This window comes from Micromys minutus (assembly GCF_963924665.1).
Source record: "Micromys minutus genome assembly, chromosome: 19".
NCBI classification, from domain to species: Eukaryota; Metazoa; Chordata; class Mammalia; order Rodentia; family Muridae; genus Micromys; species Micromys minutus.
Window position 1 is genome coordinate 37,362,181 of NC_137954.1, and position 22,846 is coordinate 37,385,026.

At 50.2% G+C, this 22,846-nt stretch overlaps 1 protein-coding gene across 2 annotated transcripts in view; it reads left to right on the top strand.

Annotated features, from left to right (window-relative positions):
• Positions 1–22,115, top strand: part of SH3BP4 (SH3 domain binding protein 4) — a 79,548-nt gene extending 57,433 nt beyond the window's left edge. Inside the window, exons 1-5 of one of the 2 annotated variants that reach the window (XM_080933342.1) lie at positions 1,202–1,310; positions 4,586–4,830; positions 10,735–13,088; positions 19,304–19,492; positions 20,148–22,115. In XM_080933342.1, the coding sequence (XP_080789468.1) occupies positions 4,713–4,830; positions 10,735–13,088; positions 19,304–19,492; positions 20,148–20,372 (2,886 nt within the window). In that variant the 5' untranslated portion in view covers positions 1,202–1,310; positions 4,586–4,712 and the 3' untranslated portion in view covers positions 20,373–22,115. Of the gene's footprint in view, positions 1–1,201; positions 1,311–4,585; positions 4,831–10,734; positions 13,089–19,303; positions 19,493–20,147 lie in introns of those variants that run through there. The other variant, XM_080933341.1, reaches the window with a different exon arrangement.
• Positions 22,116–22,846: the final 731 nt, after the last annotated feature.

A 22,846-nucleotide genomic window follows, 5' to 3' on the forward strand; every position in this document is an offset into this window, starting at 1 on the left:
TGGTGCTGGGAAGGGTCAGATGGAGGTTACTCTCTAACAGTGGAGAGATATGTGTGTGTGTGGCGCTGAAGGGTATGGGGGTCCTCTGGCAGTCTGGCTGCCAGTGGCAAGTAAAAGCTAGGGGATGATGGTGTGAAGCCAACTTTCAGTTGGCTTTAGACCCAGGAAAACCTAAACACCCCTGTGGTCCTGTATCCCAGAATGGTGGGTGTCGAATAGGAATCTGGCCAGCTACCTGAGCCATGATGGGCCCAGAGAGCGATCAACAGTGAGAGCCCTGGGGACAATGGTTGACTGAGCTGATCTGACACCCATGAGCTAGTGCCCATGAGTCACCTAAACCTTGCAGAGCCCCGGGGAAGTGGGTAGAGCCAAGAGGGAGGGGATGCAGAGAAGCCGGGCTTCCTGGAAGACCAGGTAAGCCACACTGGTTTTCATTTGGGCAAGGAATGAAAATGCAAAGGGCAGCTGTTAGGCCTGAGACCCAGCAGGTCCAAATGTAGTCAGCAGGGGTGTGCAGCTCCACAAAGCAGGAGATGAAGGTGAAACTAAGCCACAAGGGCACAGCAGACCTGGCTGGGTTGCTGACTTGCTTCCTTAGAGACAAGAAATAATCCCTGGAGATTTGAGGGAACAAGATGGCCTAACCTTGAAGAAAACAAAGTTCCCACTAGGACAGATGGTAGAGGAATCAGGGAACCCCCAGCACCACTGTGAGGCTGTGGAAGCAGAAGCCAGCCAGGCACCAGACAGCCATAGCTTCTAAGGGACGGCATCTTGTCTACAGGGCCACCTGGCCCTCTTGCCAACCTTGAGGCTGTTTCAAGGCCTCCTGGGATAAATTGATTCTGCAAAGTAAGTGAGAGGCTGAGGGTTGGTCTCTAGGTCTTGTCAGCTCAGAGGGTCAGGCTAGGACAGTGAGAGGCCCTAGTAAGGAAGGGGAAGTGTCTTGACCAGGGTCTTGTGGGTGGTGTTACAGAGGGCAGGGCAAGTCCAGCTGACATACTCTCTGTATGCAGGACACAAAGCAGTGTAGCTGGTAAAAGAGGCTTCACGTTCCAACTGCCTGAACTGTATCCTGAGAGGAGAGGAGGGAGCCCCAGGCAGGTCTAGAGGGACTAACTGTCCTGTCTCTTTCCTGCAGGAAAATGTCCCTAAAGGAAAGGGCAGTTAGTGTCCCTGTTTGCACCCCGTGTGGCATCGACAGTACCAGGATCCAATTCAAGGACTGACTGTCACTGGAGGGGAAAAGCTATCTTTCTTGTTTGTTTACCAGGAGACAAAAGTCCTCTACTCCATGAGAGGAGTCGGTATGTGTGTGTGTGGGGGGGGGTGTGCATTGGTTCCCAGCTGTGTGTGAGCGAGGGCATGGGTGCCAGTTTAAATGCAAGGCATGTCAGGGTCACATTAAGAGCTCGGCTTCTTCATCAGGGGAGGATCCATAGAAGGTAACCTGTCTGTCCCTCCAGTGTCTCCTCTGCAGGTGTCGGGTTTCTTTGTTTTATACCCTACCAGACTCTGTGTAACTACTGACAGCCATTTTGTCCCTCCCCTGGCTCAGGGCACTAGCTATGTCTACCCATAAGAGACAGCCATGGTTCATCTTTTTACAACTCTGTGTCCACTCCTGAGGCCTGGATCTGATCCCTCTTTAACTCAGAGATCTGCCTGCCTCTGCCTCCCAGGTACTGGGATTAAAGGCATGAGCTGTCACATCTGGCCTGCTTCCTTCCTTCCTTTCTTCCTTCCTTCCTTCCTTCCTTCCTTCCTTCCTTCCTGTATGTCTTTCTTTTCCGGTTTTTCAAGATAGGGTTCCTCTGTGTAGCTCTGGCTGTCCTGGAACTTGCTTTATAGACAAAGCTTGCTTCGAACTTAGATCTGCCTGCTTCTGGCTCCCAAGTGCTTGGATGGTCATGAGAGGGCCCTGGCCATTTTCTATATGGATCATTTGTGTTTTCCACTGACCTCTGAGTTCTTCGTGGTGACTGTGGAGAAACTGCAGAACCTCAGCCTTGCATTCGATGTACCGGTGTCCAGCCTGCCCTGCCCTGATAAAGCTGCCTACTCAGGAATCTCCTGGTACCTCTGTGTGCCATGGCCTTCTGTTCTAGACTTTGAGGGAGGCGAGGCTGTCCAGCTGATCCTTCAGTGTGGTGTTCTATGCCTGCATCTGGCCAACAGCATTCAGCTCTCTTAGACCAGAAGTAACCATCCCCCCCCCCCAAAAAAATAGCATTTTTTTTCCTTAACTACATAGCATGACGGTTCTCAGCCAGGAGTGTTAGGTACTTGCCTGTGGTTATGCTAAAGCACATATGGAAGAGAGGATTTATTTTGACATATGGTTCCAGAGGGATAAGAGCTCACTGTGGCAGGCAGGCATGGCAGCAAGCGTAGTAGATGTAGGAAGCGAGCGCTCACATGCTGAACCACAGGCAGAGAAGCACAGAGGCAGAGAGTGAACCTTTTAATCTCACAAAACCACCCTGAAAACTCCCCAAATGGGGCCACCATCTAGGGACCAAACACTGGGTCCTATGGGAGACATTTCTCATTCAAGCCACCACACCTTCAGTGGCTTCCAAAAGTCATCAGAGAAAGATGAGCTGACCCATCCAGCCCTGGTCCCCACTCACTTGGCTAGGCACCAGGTCCGGTGCCTTGGAACAGGGCTACTGTGCCTGGTACTCTGCCTTCTTTTCCTGTGGCCCATCACAGCCCAGGCTGTTTATATGGGAGCCAATGCCATAGGGTTTCCTTGAAGCTTGAATGCCCCTTTTTTATGCCATTTGGACTCAGATTCTTTAACCCTCTACAAAATCAGTCTTGTGGCCTGGACTAGGACAGTCTTATCTCTCTCTCTCTCTCTCTCTCTCTCTCTCTCTCTCTCTCTCTCTCTCTCTCTCTTTCTCTCCCCCCCCACCCTCCCCTCTCTCTCACACACGCACACACACACACCACATACCTTAAGGGAGTAAGAGGGGAGGGATGACAGAGATGACCAATTCATTTCTGACGGGGGGACTTGTTAGACACGAGAGAAAAGCCAGCACAGGTAGCAAATACCTATGTCCCTAGAGCTGATGAAGAGCCAAAACACACCCTTCTCACACGGGGTCCTCAGCAGCTCTGGGCTTCTCCAGCATCATCGGGACAAGCATGTCATGAGCCATCACCGCCCGTAGGCATCTCCTAACCTCCCCTCCCCTTCCATACCGGCTGCACAGTCTGCCGCCTCTCTTTAGATACCCCAGCCTTTAGAGGGAACACTTGGCATTGCACAGATGGAACATTTGCAAGCTTAGGTTAAGTATGGACTCTAACCCATTCCTGAAGTGACGTCCCCCGTCCCACTCCTCAGCCTGTTCCCTCTGTCATGATTTCCCCCAGTGTCCGAAAACGACACCAATTCTTTGGCGTAGAGAGCTTGCAAGCAGTGACCTTCTGGAGCCTTAAGGTGGGCGGGAAGTTGGAAGCCTTTCTTGGATCTTTGCCCACTGGTCATAGGGGCCAAGGCTGGGCTCTGATGCGTGGTAGTAATGATTGGTGTTCACTGAGACTTTGCTTCATGTTCTATATCATTCTGTCATGTATATTCCTTTAAAAGAAAACGCCAAGTGTAGTCAATGAGTTTTTTGATCCCAGATGATGAGCACAAACAGGAGGGATGAAATGGATTCAGGTTGTGTACTGTCAGCAGGAGGTGGGTGCTGAGCTTGCTCCTTCTCTGCGTAGGCCCTTTGAGCGGGGGATGTAGTGCCTGGGGCTGGAGAGCTCGCCCACTTGGTCATAGAGAGCTACGTGAGGATTGCCACACGTGCTTCAGAGACCTCATTTCCAGCCATGTTCTAGACGGAGTGTTGAGAGCCCCATTATTTGGGGATGATAGTGACCGGCTGAGACAGTACGCATTGGTTTCTGATAGAGAAGCTGCAAGATTCACACATGGAAATCAGCTCTTGTTGCTATTTCTTGTCTGTCAGTCCTGGTTTAGTCCCACCAAGAACAAGCCTTACAGCGTGTCCATCACGGGCCCAGAAATAGAGGTTCAATCGTATGCCCAGGTTCACGTGAATTAGCTACACACTCAAAGACTGGGCTTATGATGTCTGCTTAGGTCCAGTGGGGACTGGGGGTACACACAGGCAGGAAGCAGCACCCCCACCCCCAGCCATGGCAAGGCTTCAAGAGCAAATCGTGTCCCTGGCTCTCTGTTGCTTGTGCCAAGCCTCCCACGGCTGCTCCACCAATAGGGCCCCAGACAGGGGTTGTTTTCTTCCTGAGTGCTGGAAATGGTAATGAACTGCACAGTCCGAGGCTGTCCTCTTCGACTGCATTGAATGGCCATCCAGGTGCTGGGATGCATTTCACAGATGCCCATTGTACCCTAGGGAGAGCGTCTCTGTGTGCCCACTGGGCACAGGGTCTGTGCAGCTTGCTGCCTCTGCTCCCGGGCCAGAGCAATGAATTGGGCCTCTCTTCACTGGAATGGTCTGGGAAAAAGAGGTCTCCCCCCCTCCCGTAGGATTACCCTCGAAGCCATGTTTCACTTGTCCAGAGGAAATTATTTCTCCTCTCCCTTCAGGAAGAAGCACCCCGCCAAGTTGACCCTGCCGTGTAGCGTGACTATAGGAGACAGCAGCCGCTGTCCCCTCTGGAACTAGAGGAGGAGACATGAGACCGTAGTACTCCACCTACCCAAGAGGTTCGCCATGGCAGCCCAGCGCATCCGGGCAGCTAACTCCAGTGGCCTCCCTCGGTGCAAGTCAGAGGGGACCCTGATCGACCTGAGCGAGGGCTTCTCGGAGACAAGCTTTAATGATGTCAAAGGTAAGTTCCTACCAACCCCTGCCTTAGGATATCGATGGCTCTTGGGTATATAGGCAGCCAGTTTTATAGTCCGCCCTCTCACCTTCCTGCTAGCCCTTCCTCCCTGAAACAGTGCTGTTTGTCTTTGGGTGTGTAGGGAGAAGGTTGTGTGTGTGTACATGCATGCACTTACTGACTTATGTGTGCAGGAAACACATGGGTTAGGGTACACATGAATGCAAGTTCACTTGGAGGCCAGATGTCAGTCAGATGCCACCCGCCTGGTGTATGAGACAGAGACTCCTCCTGAACCTAGAACTTATTATGGAGTGTACCAGGCTGGCTGGCTAGCTTTCAGAATTGGGCTGTTGGGCAAACCATTCAGCTACATGCATGGATCCCACCAGGATGTCATTTGATTCCTGAAAGTCTACTTTGACCTTGCTGGACCACATCTAGTGGTTTGTGCCTTGGGATGCATTGGTAGCATCGAGGTCCCTGTGTTACTGTGGTCAGCCTTCTTACAGCATTGGCAGTTCATCACATATGCATGCGCGTGCTAGTACACACACACACACATACACACACACACACACACACACACAGGCCCTCCTTGAAGGGGGCCAGATAGCACTGACCGCTTACTCTGAAGTCTCTCCTTGTCTTCTTTCTCACACCGAACACTCAGAACTTTATCTCTGTTCCTTCTCCCTTGGCAAACTCAGAACTAAGTGATCCTGGACTGGAGCCACAGCCCCCGAGCCTTTGCACCGGTTTCTTGCCTCCCCGCCCTGGCTTAGCACAGTGTTAAGCACTGTGCTGCAGGTGTTCTTTGAAAGAAGGGGAACAGACTGGAAGGTGTTCTAGCAACAGAGTCAGTAGGAGTTGCTATAAATAATGGAACATTTGTTTTTAGGGGTTTTTTTGCTTTTTAGGGGTTTTTTTTTGTTTTGTTTTGTTGTTTTTGTTTTTGTTTTGTTTTGCAGTCGGGTAAGGGGCAACGTGTTCTTACTTCAAGCTTTGGGGTTGGGAGGTGGCTAGGAAAGGTGAGTGGAACATGCATGGTTTTGTGCTCAAAACATAGAGGAAAGAGCTGAGTATTTAAAAAAATAACAGCTGTGACCCAAAAGCAAATGGCCTTGGCCAAGTGTACAGAGCCGGTGTACAGAGCCGGTGTGCTGCATCTGAGAATCTGAGGTCACTCGGGCCTGAAGAGCCTCAGTCTGATCAGAAGTTCCCTCACCTCGATGCCAGCCTGTCCCACCTGGGTGTATCGCTTTCGTACCTCCAAAGGCAAGCAGCTCTTGCCAAGGCCCCTGCTGAGGATGGGGTCTTCTGTCCTCATTCATGGTTTGCCTACATAAACACTTGGACCAGGGCATAGAAAATGTGTTATTCCGGACCCTGAAGTTGCAAACACCCAGGGAGGGTTTGTGTATTATAAAATGACCGGTCTAGGCCGTACTCACCGAGTCTCATTAAGATGGGATTCCATGAGGATTTGGATGAGTAAAGTCTCTGTCCTCATGTCCGCTCGTTCCCAAGTGTCGTCTGCAATGGATAGAGATGATGTATGCGCGTCCTCCAGGAGGGAATTGACAACAGTCCACCACGGTAGTCCCCAAGGGATGAGAGAGCCGGGTCTCTGAGTGGAATGTATTTCCCTGTGTCCTAGAGGGAGAGTGCTCAGATTTTTAAGTAAAAACCATTCTTACTCTTGAGTCTGGTAAAGCTAAGATGATGATTTCTATTGATGTAGTTCAGACTGTGCAAAGCATGCTTAAGTGCTTTGGCCTTTTTTTTTATTATTATTTTGAAAATATTGCTGTAAGAGAATTAATTACTTGAAGAGAACACCACAGGAATGGAGTGCTTTGATTGTTTTGTTCGATCGAATATTTCTAGTTCTTGCATCAGGGAAGAGAATGAGTAAGTATCCTGTTACTGGAGGGCACAGATGTGGGAGAGAAGTGCTTCTGTGGCCTCTAACCCTGCCCAAGCCACTTTTCTCGTCCCACTTCTCCTGCATTGTCTCTTGGGGCTGAGGATGAAGGCCTCATAAGCGCAGTGTGACCAGTCCTCCTGGCTCTGCCCCTTCTTGACATATCAAAGAAAGAGTTCCTCTCAGAAGGTCAGGGAGAGCCCTGAGCCAGGAGGAAGGCCTACCATGCCACCTAACCTTCCCAAGTCTCCATCTTAGTCAGATGTGGAGCTTATTAATTAAGAGCTTATTCAGAAGGAGCCCTGCCCCACGCCTCGGGGAGAAGTGACAGACCCAGAAGTTAAGAGATGGAAGCAGACAGACCCCACTAGGGCCTAGCATTCTCTGGCTTTCCTACAGCTCATATTCTCCTCATCCATCTCCGAATCTCCCTGCTTGGCCTTCCAGGGTTATCAGTCTTCAGTTCCCTTGGGCTGAGGGTCTTTAATAAATAAACACTTTGTGATTTTGCATCTTCTTGTAGACTGGCTCCTGTAGGCAGGAAGGTAAGAGCTAAGTGTGACTTCCCTCGGGTTCCCGTGTCCCTTGACTGTTACCTGCAGTGCTCACATTAGTTCACTCCAGAGAGGACACCGCTCTGTCCCTTTGGGGACTTTGTTTCCTCCCATCCTTTTAGCGTCAGGATTTGTGTGATGGTTCCTATGTTCAGCTTGACAGAATTGAAAATCACCCAAGAGACACTTTAGCCAGTGATGGAGTTCCCAGACAGAGCTAAGTAAGGTTAATTAGGCTGAAGACTCAGCACCATCCCCTGGACTAGATTTTAAAAAGGAGAAAATGGGGAAGCCAGCTGAGCACTGGCATTCCTCTGTCCCTGCTTCCTGATTGCAGACCAGCCGCCTCACACCACTAACGGTGCATTCTCTGCCATGGTACTTTCAAACCATGAGCCAAAACAAAACCTTTCTCTGTGCCATTACTTGGCTGGGTATTTGTCACAACAATAGGAAAAGGGAACTAATACAATTTGTAACTGTTGTGACTTGGTAGCCAAAGGTTTCAAACATTCTGGTCCTAACATGTGACTATCAGTTCATGGATATTCCCTGCCCACCTACTGTGTGCTAGGCTCCTGTGGAGCTTACGTCTTTCTGAGAGATGAAGACTTCCACCCTTTTCAGACATGGCCTCTTTAACCAGGAGATTGATGAGTGTAATACATACAGACAATTTACATGTATGCTAGCAAGACATGGGAACCTTTAGGGGGAAGTGAAGACCCCCCCCCAATTCGAGGCTAAACTTGAAAGTTTCTAGGCAGGTTTGATGTGTGAGGAGTCATAGGAAAAGGTGACAGGATAGGAAGGTAAGAGCTAAGTGTGCAGTAGCCCAGCTCTGTGAGTCCCATGTCTGGAGTCACATTTGCCTGAGGCACAAGGAGGATGCCTCCTGGGACTCTGAACCTGCTCCTCCTTACCTGTCCACCACAGAAAGGACTCTAAATCTCCTAACGTCTGCAGTGTAGTGACTGTGGTGACAGACGGAGTGGGGCGGGGGTGGGGTGATACGGATACAGGGAGAGATTCCTTCCACTAGAAGTCCAGACCCAGGAGGATTTCTTCCTTCCTTCCCTGATTCCCAAACTCACCTGGACAAACTTTACCAGCTTTGTTGCACCTGCTTTTGTCTGAAAGAGAGGATGGCAGTGTTCCCAAGCACATAGTTTCCCCTAAAAGTCACGCACTATTTTCCCTGTTTCCCCTGCTTCCCTTTAGAAATGAGGGAATTCCTTGACTCCCCCTTTTGCACACTAGTGAATATTTTTCACCTTCTCTTCAATTTAAACTTGGCCTGTTTATTCTAATAAACTCTGAGGGAAAAGGAGAGTTTCCCCTCTTACCCTAACAAGTGCTAGGTTCAGGAGGAAAAAGTGAAATTAGAAGGGAGCGAATGGATTTCAGATGACTTACGTATGACTCCAGTGTCAGGCGGAGCACCATCAGGCCTCACCACAGCCTACTGAGAAAGATGCCAAATCAAGAGAATTGGGGCTCCAGTGGCTACCTGGCACCAAAAGGCAATTCGGCTCAGGTCTGGTGAGCCGGCAGCACCAGGGCACTGAGATGTGCTTTGCATCCTTTTAAAGTGGGGGGGAAGGTTCCAGGGCCCAGGAAAGCTGGGCACACCCCTGCCTGCTAAAAGATTCCTTGTCTGTTTCCCAAGCTTGGCCCAAGGTGACAAGATCTGATTTGTTGTGTCACCTTTTTTTGGGGGGGAAAGAACCTGGCAGAAAATGGGCAGCCAGTGTGACAGTTGAAGCCCCAGTGGCCTCGGACTTCATCTTGTATCAAGCAGCTGTTAAATTGGTTTAGCTGAGAATTTTGTCTTTTTACTTGTTTCTGTATCCACAGTAGGCTTTAGACAAGACTTTGATCTAGCAAGATGGTTTCCGTAGGTAAGAGTGCTTTTGTTGCTTAAGCCTGACGACATGAAATCAGTTCCTGATGCCACTAGTCCTGGAAATTACCCTCTGTCTGCACTATTGCCCTGTGCATGCACGTGTAAACAAACAACTTAATTTCATCTTAAAAGGAAAGAATGTTTCTCTCTGTTAGCTTCAGAGACCAGATGTCTACAGCCTGAATAAGGCCATGGCAGGGTGCTTGCCCTGGGGGATGTCCCCATGCCTGTTTCCATCAGAGAGTATCTTCTCTGTCCCCTGAATAAGCATCTCACCTGGGCCCGGCACACGTGGGAGTTCAACACATTCATTGTTTTTCTAAGTACACATCCCAAGAAGATGACTTCTTTTGTCTGCTCGGGTGTTGTCTGTGGTATTCACAAGCATGGTTGGCAGAAGAACCAGGCACTACCTGGGGTTGTTTCTAAAGTGATTGTTTCTCAGGCTGCGTTTAAGTAAAAGTAGTTATTGGGTGGTAACACAATGCATGGCTAGACCTCTGATTGTCAAAAAGTTGGGGTCCCATACGTCATTTAAAATAATACATCATTTAAAATAATAATAATAATAATAATCCAGCCAGGCAGTGGTGTATGCCTTTAATCTCAGCACTCGGGAGGCAGAGGCAGGTGGTGTACAGAGCCAGTTCCAAGACACAGAAACCCTGTCTGGGGAGGTAAGCTGGGGTCAGACTCCAAACAAATTAAAAAATCACTCACATAAAGAAAGGTGAGGTATGGGTGGTGCTGTGAATCTGAGCTAGTCCTGATTATCAAGGACTTGCTCTGCTCCTTTCCTATCTTCCAAAAAAGACAAGGACTCAATGATCTTCACCGGAATCTGAGGGCCCTTGTTCCCTGTCTGTACATGCAGCAGGCAACTGCCTAACCCAGAGCATCACTGAGCCACTGCCTAGCCCAGAGCATCACTGGGCCACTGCCTAACCCAGAGCATCATTTAGCCACTGCCTAACCCAGAGCATCATTTAGCCACTGCCTAACCCAGAGCATCATTTAGCCACTGCCTAACCCAGAGCATCATTTAGCCACTGCCTAACCCAGAGCATCACTAGGCCACTGCCTAGCCCAGAGCATCACTGGGCCACTGCCTAGCCCAGAGCATCACTGGACCACTGCCTTGCCCAGCGCATCAGTGTGCTCTCCAGCATTCATATCTGACCTCTCTTTCACCATAATGACAGTCCTGTCAGAAATTAGGTAAAAACAAGGGGACATGTCCACTACCTGTCATGTAGTCTGTCTTTCTAAGGTGGCTGAGGGACATTCTTCTGGGTCCTTTGCCACAGTTGGAAGGTTGACTTGGAAAGTGGCTGAGTGGACCTTCACCCTGGCCGGTTTCTATTGTTATCCTAGCCAGGTTGGTGACTACATCATGGCACCATCTGTTTCTAGCCTGTCCCACTCACCCAAAACCCCCAACCCCCCAGCTCCCCCTCCCAGTTTGGAAGTGTCTCCTGTGCCTGTGGGCCTGACCTCACTCTCTGTCTCTTTGTTTTACGCAGTGCCTTCCCCCAGTGCCTTGCTCGTAGACAACCCCACGCCTTTTGGAAACGCAAAGGAAGTGATTGCGATCAAAGACTATTGCCCAAACAACTTCACCACCCTGAAGTTCTCCAAGGGCGACCACCTCTACGTCTTGGACACGTCTGGCGGGGAGTGGTGGTATGCTCACAACACCACCGAGATGGGCTACATCCCTTCCTCCTACGTGCAGCCGTTGAACTACCGGAACTCTACCCTGAGTGACAGTGGCATGATTGACAATCTCCCGGACAGCCCCGATGAAGTTGCCAAGGAGCTAGATCTGCTAGGGGGCTGGACAGATGACCAGAAAGAATCTGGCAGACCCTATAGTAACAACCCTTTCTGGAATGGAGTCCGAACGAACCCCTTTCTGAATGGGAATGCACAACCCAGTATGGGTGAGCTAAACCCCAAGAGCACCGTGGATTTGCTCCTGTTTGACACGGGCACATCTTCCTTCACTGAATCAAGCTCGGCCACCACCAACAGCACCGGCAACATCTTTGATGAGCTCCCAGTCACCAATGGACTCCACACGGAGCAGCCTGTCAAGCGGGACAACCCCTTCTTCAGAAGCAAGCGTTCCTACAGCCTTTCGGAACTCTCCGTCCTGCAAGCCAAATCAGATGCTCCCCCAACATCCAGCTTCTTCACAGGCTTGAAGTCACCTGCCCCGGAACAGTTTCAAAGCCGAGAAGACTTCCGAACCGCCTGGCTGAATCACCGGAAGCTGGCCCGTTCCTGCCATGACTTGGACCTGCTTGGCCAAAGCCCGGGTTGGGGCCAGACCCAAGCAGTGGAGACAAATATTGTGTGCAAGCTTGATAGTTCTGGGGGCTCTGTGCAGCTTCCCGACACCAACATCAGTATCCACGTGCCAGAGGGCCACGTAGCCCCTGGGGAGACGCAGCAGATTTCCATGAAAGCCTTGCTGGACCCTCCGCTGGACCTTAACAGTGACAGGTCCACCAGCATAAGCCCCGTGGTGGAGGTGAAGCTGAGCAACCTAGAGGTGAGGACATTCATCATCTTGGAGATGAAGGTCTCTGCCGAGGTGAAGGGCGACATCTTTAGCAAAAGCACAGTGGTCCTACAGTGCCTAAGAAGTGACTCAAAGGAGGGGCCTTATGCACCCATCCCCCTCGCCTACAGCTATGGGGACACGATACAGGTACAGCTGGACAACCTGGAACCCTGCATGTACCTAGCCATCGTTGCCCAGGGCTCCAACATCCTCTACCCTTCCACCGTGTGGGATTTCATCAACAAGAGGGTCACCGTAGGTCTCTATGGTCCCAAACATATCCATCCATCCTTCAAGACAGTGGTGACCATTTTTGGACATGATTGCGCCCCTAAGACCCTCCTGGTCAGTGAGGTTACTCGGCAGGCTCCCAGTCCTGCCCCCGTGGCCCTACAGCTGTGGGGTAAGCACCAGTTCATCCTGTCCAGGCCGCAGGATCTCAGAGTGTGTATGTTCTCCAACATGACCAACTATGAGGTCAAGGCCAACGAGCAAGCCAAAGTAGTAAGAGGGTTCCAGATGAAACTGGGTAAGGTTAGCCGTCTGATCTTCTCTGTCATCTCCCAGAACCCCAATGAGCTGTCCGACTTCACACTGAGGGTGCAGGTCAAGGATGATCAAGACGCGATCCTCACGCAGTTTTGTGTCCAGACCCCACAGCCACCCCCTAAGAGCGCCATTAAGCCATCGGGCCAGAGGAGGTTTCTCAAGAAGAATGAGGTTGGGAAGATAATCTTGTCCCCGTTTGTTGTCACTACCAAGTATCCGACGTTTCAGGACCGCCCTGTGTCCAGTCTCAAGTTTGGCAAGCTTCTAAAGACGGTGGTTCGACAGAACAAGAGTCACTACCTGCTGGAATACAAGAAGGGTGACATCGTGGCCCTGCTCAGCGAGGAGCGCATCCGGCTCAAGGGACAACTGTGGACCAAAGAGTGGTACATTGGCTACTATCAGGGCAAGGTGGGCCTGGTGCATACCAAGAACGTGCTGGTTGTCGGCAAGGCCCGGCCCAGCCTGTTCTCGGGGCCCGAGCTGAGCACCTCGGTGTTGCTGGAACAGATCCTGCGGCCCTGCAAGTTCCTCACCTACATCTACGCCTCTGTGCGGACCTTGCTCATGGAGAACATCAGCAGCTGGCGGGCCTTTGCCGACGCCCTGGGTTACGGAAACCTGCCAATCACCTTCTTCTGCCGGGCAGAGCTGGACAGCGAACCAGAGCGGGTGGCGTCTGTTCTGGAAAAGCTGAAGGAAGACTGTAACAACCCTGACAACAAGGACCGGAAGTCCTTCCAGAAGGAGCTGGTGATGGTGAGTCCTAGGCAGAGGTGTCCAAACCTCGGGTGAGCTTCCTGGGGTGGACAAGCATGGGTTATACGGGGCCGAGTCATGAGGACACTGTTGGAAGTCGTGGGGTCCTTAAAGATGTCTCTCTCCTCTTCTGCTACAGTTCCGAGCCTCGATGGTTCCCTTTGGTCCTGAATTCGCTGGTTAGTTTTTGACAACTGGACACAACCTATAGATTCCCTAGGAATAGGAACCTAAACAGAGAACTTGCCCCCATCAATTGGCTTAAGGGCAAGTCTGAGAGCATTCCCTTGGTTAATGAATGATGTGGGAGGATCATACGATCCACTGAGGAATCTGCTGTCTCTGTCAGCTCATCCTGACTTGTGTAAGAAAGCAGACGGAGAGAGCCATGGGAAGCAAGCCCATAAACCCCCTGGTTCTCATTCCTCTGCTCCCGCTTGAGTTCCTACCCTGGCTTCCTTTGCTGATTGACGGTGATCAGGACGTGTAAGCCAAATAAATCCTTTCTTTCCCCAGGTTCCTTTTGGCCATGATGATTATCACAGCAATAGAGAGCAAACCAGGACCATGGGAAAAGGGCATGGGGCTATGATCCAGAAGCTTCTACCTGGGTCTTTGAAGGATATCTCTGTCTCATTATGTCCCCAAAAGGCTGTGACATAGTGGTAAAAGCCTTTGCCCCAGAGCCTGGCCTGGCTTTGATGTGAGTTCTTGCCTTATGTTTCCTGGCATCTCCAACATCTGTCTCTACTGAGAACACCTTCTCGATGCCTGGGGTTCATCTGAGTCCACGGGGGCCAGACTCTTGGCTGGTATAAAACAGATTGGCATTCTGAGAAATACTTGAAAAAGAGAGATTCCATGTCTGGTTCTGAGACACACTGACTCAGACTAGCTAGGGATGTTGTTGGAGACCTTTTCCGGTCTTGCAGCATCCTGGGCTTTAGAGCATAAGGTAGTGGAACAGCCCCGTGTTTTCCCACTGGCCACCCGCCCCTGTTGTGTGGCTCCGACCACCACTCTCAGGAGAAACACTGGTGAGCTCTTTTTGATCCTTCCTGCTTCCACTATTCCCAGCTTTTTGGCCATTCTTTTACTCCACGTCCTATCCCCACCTGCCCCCCTGTATGACATCATCACACATCTCTGAGTCAGTGCAGATGACCCTCCAAGGTAGAGCAGGGCCTTTGAATATGGCCCGTGGTAACATGTCATGACACAGCACGGGACAAACAAGCCTGAGACTCCCCAGGAAGGCAGATGGCAGTGTGGATTGTCCTTATGAGGGCCCTTGACGGTTAGGTCCCAGGGGATTTGATAGCAGCAGTTTCACTGGGAAAGAAGCCAGAGGTAAATGGGGACAGCCATGGGCTCCGCATGCAGGTCTCCCACAGGGGTTGAACAGCTCTCTTTCTGCTATATTGCCATCTGAAATGGATTTCCAGGAGGTCACAGAGAGCCCACCCCTCCCCTGCCCTGCCCTTGCTAGCTAGTTGGAGCTTCCCAGGGCAGTAGCACGTGCTCCCTGAGAGCCCTCTGACAGCAATCCTTCATTGCCTGCAGAATTGGGCGTTTGCATGGAACATAAACAGCATTGATTGTCCCGCCCACAGCTGAAGGACATTTACCTGGAATAGGTTGAGTTCCTTCAGCTGTGGGCGAGCAGTAGGGATGGGGGCTCTCTGCCCAGTTCCTGAATACTTCACTCGTGGTCTCTCTTACTCAACATTGCATGTTTGAAGATTTTTGGCTTTTTGGTCTGTGGCAGGGGTCTGGAGGGTTCTATGCACCACTGTGTCCCCTCTGCCGTCCTGACTGGAGGAGATACAACTTAGCCTTGGCTGAAACTTGGCCCTGGGGCAAGGGCAGTTTTATAATAAAAAAGAAAACCGGTTCCTCCGTGTTCTGTTCTCCCCAGCTATCTCAGGCAATGCCTCCAGAACAGCTGAATTTCAATAACTGGCCAAACTTCAAAAGCTGGCTAACCCCAATATCGTCCGCCTGCTTCTTTTCTCATGGATTCATGGCCAAGGGTCAGTCAGGTTTTCTATAGACTTGGCTGCAGCCAGGCCAGTGCCCTCTTCTTGTCAACTACCTTAGTACCGTCAACATCTCTGCTCTGCCAACTATAACTAGAATAAGTAAGAACTTGAAGGTTTGAGGTGTCCACTGTTCAGAGTAGAAGGGAGAAGCCTTAGCAAAGGCTAGAGGCTCCTCTCCACCGCCACCAGGCTCCTCCCCTGCACCTTGGACCTGTGGCTGCCAAGGCCTCTGCCTGTGGCCTTTTCTCTGTGTCTTCTATGCAGCAGCTGTCTCTTGCAGGGAGCCCCGGAAGCTGGTGTCTTTCTTGCCTGGTGCTCCTGACAATGAATTCTCTCAGATGTCCCTTCCAGTGTCCCTTCCAGCTCCTGATGGGGCAAGCTTGTGTTTCTGAATCTTCACTGGTGCTTGCTCAAGTCAAGATCAAGATTGCTGTGCATTTGTTTCTCATTCCTGCCCTTCATTACATCTGAACTCCATGGAGGAAACAGGGCACAGAAGACATTCTCAAAAACTGAGGGGGTGGGGGTAGTGAATGACTGGTGTGTGAGCAATGGCAGCAGCTAAGCAGCTGAGCCTTCTGTGTTTTCCTATGGGTCCCATCATAATTCCGTTCTCTACTCATTCCTGCCCTGGGTGTAGCAAGGGCTGTTGGCCTATGTCACTCAAGTGCTCTGTTGTCCTTGACAGTGGGTAGGATTTTGCAGTGGGTGTTCCACAGTTGGCTTTTCTGGAACAGACTGAGCTCTGGTACCTTTTCATATTTGATGGGAGGCAACGGTGGTTTTGATGACCAAAGTGCAAGAACCTCTGGGAAGCCTGTGTGTTGTATTCTAGGTCCAGGGAGCAGAAAGCACTGTTGGGTACATAGATAGCCAGTGTCACTTTGGAGTCAGCTGGCTGAGAGCGACAGGAGACTCTTGGAAGGTTCTGAGAAGCTCCATCCATGTTGGCCCAGACCCTGGCAGGGGTCCGGGACTTGGTTCTGTAGCCTGAAGTTCGGTGTGGGGGGGTTGGAGTTGTTTCCCGAAGGGGAGAAACTGCAGAATGTCCTGTTTTTGAGGTGTTGGGATCCTGATGCATCTTCTGTTGTACCATGTGAGCCTTGGGAAGAGGGCTTTCTGTTTGAAAGCCAGGTGGAAGCATATGCTTATGCTCATGTGTGTATTCTGTGAAGACACTGAGGGAGGAACAGTTTGACTGCAGGCTTGTGTGCACCTTCTAGTTACTGTCGTCTCGCCAACACAGGTTTGAAGTGGCCTGGGGAGAAAAGGGTCACAGGCAGGACGCCCAAGGAACCAACTCTTCAGGGACTCTGGTGGGTTGTATCCAGTAATATGCTTTTTAGTTTAAGGCAATACACTTTAAAATTGTGTGTGTGTGTGTGTGTGTGTGTGTGTGTGTGTGTGTGTGTGTGTATAAACACATGCTTTTGTACCCTTGGAGACTAAAGGGGGACATCAAATCTATTAATACTGAAGTGACAGCATTTTTTGAGCAAATGCTGTCACCTACTGAGCCATCTCTCTAGTCCCAGGCAGCAATGCCTTTAGTGTAAAACAGTTTCCCATTTCAAGAACACCACCTTGAATGGGTCCTGTAGTCTCTGTTCTTTTGGTGAAAGAAGTTGTTAGTTGGAATGAGGGGAAAAGACGTTTAAGTAGAACGAGCTCACAGTGACACCAAAAAAACCATGGGAGGACTGTAAAAGCCCCACCCCTGAATCCTATCCTGAAGCTACCACTAAGGACAAAGCCTCCAGTACTTCATTGGATCACAGCTTGGGACTTATAGAGAAAAGCCTGCAATGAGCCCTTTGTGTGTGAGAAGGAGTGAGATTGTAAGGCACAAACCAGGAAGGCATTTGTCTCTAGCAGGGCAGTGGATAGAGCTGCCCAAGACACCAAGGTGGGTGGCTATCAGGAGAATAAGAGTCTGGGCTGGAAGAGTGTCAAAGAGACTCAGGTTGGGTCAGGAGGAAAACCCTACCTTATCCTGCAGACTAGGAGGCCGCAGAGACTGAGCTGTTGGCTGTGTGGTTAACTGGGTGAAGACGTAGCTCCATCAGCCATGCCCCTCGTATTGTGCAGGAAAGCTCTTCCATCCAGACTGGAGCATCTCAGGAGCAAACACACTAACAAAAGCCCAAGTACTAGCTTACCTGTTTTCCTAAGAGCTTGTAAAGCAGGTTAGCAACCACATCGCCTGTCCCCAACTGTTACTGTAAATAATATCTTACAATGACACAGCATGTCCCTTGGCCTCCCAGCTGTCTGTAGTTGCTGTGATGGTTAAAGTCAGCTTACCACAACCTAGAACTGCTTGTAAAGAGAGTTTCAACTGAAGAATTGTTTAGATCAGGTTGGCCTGTGGTAATGTCCGCATGGGGATTATCTTGATCAATGATTGATGTAGGAAGACCTAGCCCTCTATGGGCAGTGCCATTCTCTAGGCATGGAGACCTGAAACTGTATAAAACCGAAAGCAAGAAGCAGACAGGATGGGTATTTGTTTCTTTCTGCTCTTGACTGTGAGTATGAAATGCCTGGGCAGTTGAGTTCCTGCCTTGACGTCCCCTCAGTGATAAACTGTCACCTGAAATTGTAAGTCACATAACCCCTTCTTCCCGTGTTGCTTTAAGTCAAGATGTTTCTCACAGCAACAGAAATAAAAGTAGAAGAACTGCTCTCAGGCAATGTCTTTCTGCCCCCTGAAATGCTGGGACAGAAACCATGTGGCCTACAAGCCACAATTTCAATCGGTCCCTTCCCTCATATTAGCAAAATTCTATCTAAAATCAATATTGTGTTTTGTTTCCTTTGTTATTTCCCAGCATGCCTTTGTATACTTGAGTAAGTCATGTGAGGGGTGGGAACCCCAGAGCTGGAATCCTGAGGCGTGCTTCACCGTTTGGAGAATGCACTCAAACACACTGGGTGGTATGAGCAGCTGGTGACAGGTAGAGCCAGTGCTGGGCTCAGAAAGAGTGGAATGGGAAGAGCCCTGTGGAGGGCAGGAGAGGTGAAACAACCTCATGGCTGACGTCAAAAGCATTAGCCTAGTCATTAACGGCTACCCAGGAGCCTTGGCTGCCCCGGACCTGGCTGTGTACTCTCCTGACCAACAGTGGCCAGAAAGTGGCCTGAATTTCTCAAGACCTTTGTATCCTGTGCCTAGAGCCCCAGGGGAGAGAGCAGGTTTACTGGGTCCTGCCAAGAGTTGACTTGAATCCGAAGCAGGTGATTTTGACGCACTCTGTCACCTAGGATATGAGGCCACCTCCAGAGCCAGGCACCCAGGTGCATAGATACCCAGGCTTATTTGATGTGACTGAGTGACTTGCTGTCAAGTCCTCTGTTCATTTGCATCCTCTCCCAGGTCAACACAGAGCAGAGGTGACCTTTCCTGCCTCAATTTATCCCTAAACCCATAGCCCATCAAAGCTTAAACCTGACATTTGCTGGGGCACACCACACATCCACTCCAAGACACACCGCTATACACATGGTCGGTCACCCTTTTTTTTTTGTCTTCCGAAAATAAACACATACTTAGTTTTATTTAAAACAATTTCTTTCCAGATATCAAAATCCAAGCAATAATCAGCCCCTTTCAGAAATACAAAAGTAGTTGACATGAGGCATAACTCTTCCACCCCCGCATTGTGTTTGGGTCAACTCCTGGTGTCCTGTGCCCACGATCATAGAGAAAGCCTCAAGAAACTGGGGCCTGCTTCTGCCTCTGGACTTTCTCTCTGATCTCTGTCTGAGGGGCTCTGGACTTAGCTGCTCGGGATCTGCCAGTATGTCCTATTACCAGCACAACAGATGTGCTTGGCCAGCTTGAGTCAGGCTTTCCCATAACTGGAAGTACCTCTCATTTTCTCCTACTGCCTCTGGAAAGAGTTATCGATCCAGCTCGGGTTCATGGGTAGGTGGCTCTTAAAAGGACATTAGCCATGGTGGCCTGCCTACTGTGGTCTTACTATTTTTCATGTTATATCCGAAAGGCCCCGTAATGCATCTCTATTTTCTTGCACATTCATGGTGCTGGGCAGAGGGCCTGGACGCTTCACAGACCTTAGAACTCTCAGGATAAAGGGCATCATCTACAGGTTGACCATCCCCCCAAACCAAGCCTACCCTGGTCTCTCATTCTGCATTTTATCTTTCCAGGCTTTGCTGAAAATGGACTGTCAGGGCCTGGTGGTCAGACTCATCCAGGACTTTGTGCTCCTGACCACAGCTGTCGAAGTGGCACAGCGCTGGAGGGAACTGGCTGAGAAGCTAGCCAAGGTCTCCAAGCAACAGATGGACGCCTATGAATCTCCTCACCGAGACAGGAATGGAGTAGTAGACAGTGAGGTGGGTGGGGCTCCAACCCCTTAGTTTTTACTTTCTTTGCCCCTCCGTTCCTAGGACCTTTGGGATACCATAATAAACGATCTACCTCATAGCACGCTTGCAGGGTAGGCTGAGGAAGAGAGTGTGCCCAGTACAAAGTATACCCTGGCTAGGTGGGAGCCGTCAGCCTGTTCTGAGGGTCCTTATCTTCAGAACCTGGCGTGGAGGGATCAGGCCTGCTCTGCCACAGTGTGCACTGTCCTCTCTTGCTAACTTTACTTTTAAATTACCTCCTGTAAAATCAGTGCGGTAACTGTGCCCTGGGGGGGTCCACTCTATTGGTTGAATTCCTACTATGTTACCTAACTTAGACAAAGGTAGGTGTGCTGGAGTCAGGCCCAGACAGATGCTGCCTGTTTGTAGTGACCCCGGGAGAGCTGCTTAAGACTCACAAGGCAGGAAGGCCCAAGCATAAGTGTGTGCTTTCTTTGCATGGGCAGTTTTTGATACATGACACAGGTGAAAGTCGGTGCTCCATCCTGTGACTCAGAAACAGAGGACTCTTTCCCCAGTGTAGACCGGGTAGCAGCTTCATCTGCTGCTGTGCCATAGGAGTGACTGGGGGAGCTCATTGTCCTGACCTTTCTCTTTTTTGATGTTTCTACTCATCACCCAGGCCATGTGGAAACCCGCCTATGACTTCTTACTCACCTGGAGCCACCAGATTGGGGACAGCTACCGAGATGTTATCCAAGAACTGCACATAGGCCTGGACAAGATGAAGAACCCCATCACCAGACGCTGGAAGCACCTCACGGGGACATTGATCCTGGTGAACTCACTGGACATCCTGAGGGCAGCTGCCTTCAGCCCCGCAGACCATGATGACTTTGTGATCTGAGTGGGACCCCTACCCTACTGCTCACCAGGGCTGGAACTCCGCCCACCAATGCTGGAACTCCGCCCACCAGGACTGGAACTCCGCCTACCAGGGCTGAGACTCCACCCATCATCTGTCCACTGTGGGGCCCTGCCATTTCCCGGTGGTACAGGGAGGGATGGCTGCTCAGGTTGAGGCCCATCTGCGAGCCATGCCCAGGAGGGACTGAGGACTTTTGACTCTCTTCCCCTCCCCACTATTCAGGGGCAGGTCCCAGGGGCTTTCTACTTCCAGTTGCCAACTGTTGTTGCTTTCTATTTGTTGAGATGTATGTTTAAATTTAAAATCACTTTTTTTTTAACAGAAGACTTAGAGAGGACATAAGAAAGGTGGTATCTAATTTTTTAATGGACTGTAAAGGTTATTTAAAAAAAATTCACCTTAGTAAAAGCAAATGCTGTTGAGGTTCTTATGTTCTTTAAAGGCCTTTTTAAATTATGTCCTAGGTGTGTATGGATATTTTAAGGCCACAGGTGTTTCTTCCATTTCAACACTCCAAGTGGAAAAGGAGTTGGCTCTCTGCAGACATTTTCCACTTGTCACCTGTGAGAAGGCAAGTCCGGGGACCTGATGGCTTTCAGTAGGTGGCCCTGAGGCTACCTACCCTTCCTTCCTTCCACCTTGCTGTCCTCAGTGGCCATCCACACAATATGTTGGTCTGTTTGCTTCGGTAAGCTGCCAAGTCCCTGCTTGGTATCTTAGTACCATTGAGATTCTTCCAACAAATAAGAAATCTGCTGGACTTGGGGGTCCCTTTCACCCCTGTGTATTTGGTTATTTGCCGTAACCATTCTGAAGGACAATGCCTCCTGAGAGCAAGGTGGTCCCTGCTATTCTGGCCATCGAATGCTGTCTCCCTCAGGGAAGCTCCGCCTCTGCCATAGGTGGGAAGAACGCCCTAGCACCCAAACAGAACCTGGTGACCCTAGCTCTTACTATGTCCATGGTCACCTGGTGACCTTTCAGGTGGCATCACATGCTGGCATGTAGAGGTGCCATCTGCTGTTGCCAAACTGCACACTTCATCCCTCATGTTTAACCTCTTCCTCTCTGGGGTGCCAGCATCTCCTTAGGAATAACAGTACAAGGGGTAACGTAATTATCCAGCAATTTAAATATCAGCACAGGGAACCTTTTCCCTGAGTGCTGCTCTCTGGAAAGCTGGGAGCTTGCAGAGGGTTGTATTGAACTTCAAGGTGATGGGTCATGCGGTCCATGTTGATTGGCTTCCAGGGTCACACAGTAGCTGTAGCATTTGGGGAGGGAACAGGAAGTGGAACACACACCAGAAAGATTAGCAGCTAAGTGACCCTGGCAATGGGGAAGACTCTGGCTGTCTGTTTACAGGGGCAGTTCCAGGCCCACCATCTGCTTTGCAAGAACAGGCTGATGATCAGTGTACAGCCTTTGTGTTGAGCTGAAGTGACTGTAGCTTCTGAATCAGAACCCACAGACCAACCGACTTAAAAATACACAGTAGGTATTAATGCCGCAAGATCTAAATCACAGGACTCCCTGGTTACTACAGTAATGCTCCACACTCTGTACGTTCATTTTGCCCAGAAAGCATCTCTTTTTGCCTTTTTCCCCAAAGAAGAAACAAAACCAGTTGCACCTTAAGCCATGGATATTTTTCCTCAGGGGCTTTGAATAGTTTCCTATGCAACAAGTCTTGTAGCACAAATTAAATTCTATAAAAGTTGCAGTAAATTTTATTTGGATATTTTTAACAGGTTAGTGTGTGTGTGTGTGTGTGTGTGTGTGTGTGTGTGTGTGTGTGTGTGTGTCTTTCTGTGCCCAGCCAGGCTCTTTAAATAAAACCTGGCATGAAGTCAGTGAATGGGTTCCTGTTGGTCACTCTGACAGTGTGGCAGTTGGTGTATTGGGGATGTTTTTTCTTGTTAAGTTCATTGTTCCTGAGTGGGCAGTGTATTCATTATTACAGCCAAGTGGGAGTCAGTGTTACCCAAGGCACCCAAGTGAAGGAGGCAGATGTTGCTCCTTGTTCCTGGTCTCTACCCCCTGGAAAGAGTACCATCATCCCCCATCACGGGTTTCTGAGTGTAGTTGGCATCTTCTGGGCCTGCTGAGAGCAGCATGCAATGGAGGCCTTGTCCAGGTGTGTAATTCCTGTTGTCAGGAAAAGTGGACCCAGGAGTGCAGGTACTGGTCCTGGGGACCAACCCCAGCTAGAGGTGGTGGGGAGGAGCTGAGCTCATCAAGAGCCTGCTTGGGAGAGTATCTTCAATTGGACAGCCCACGACAGGCCAATCAGTCCTGGACATCAACCCCTGATCTAGTCCAGATAAACCTGTTGTCATTTTAGCATGATTTGATGAGTTTCCACCTATTTTGTAGTTGAAGACAAAATCCCAGCTGGACCAAAACAGGCCAGACCTGGGGAGATGTGTCTCTAGCATTGACACATGGGCAGC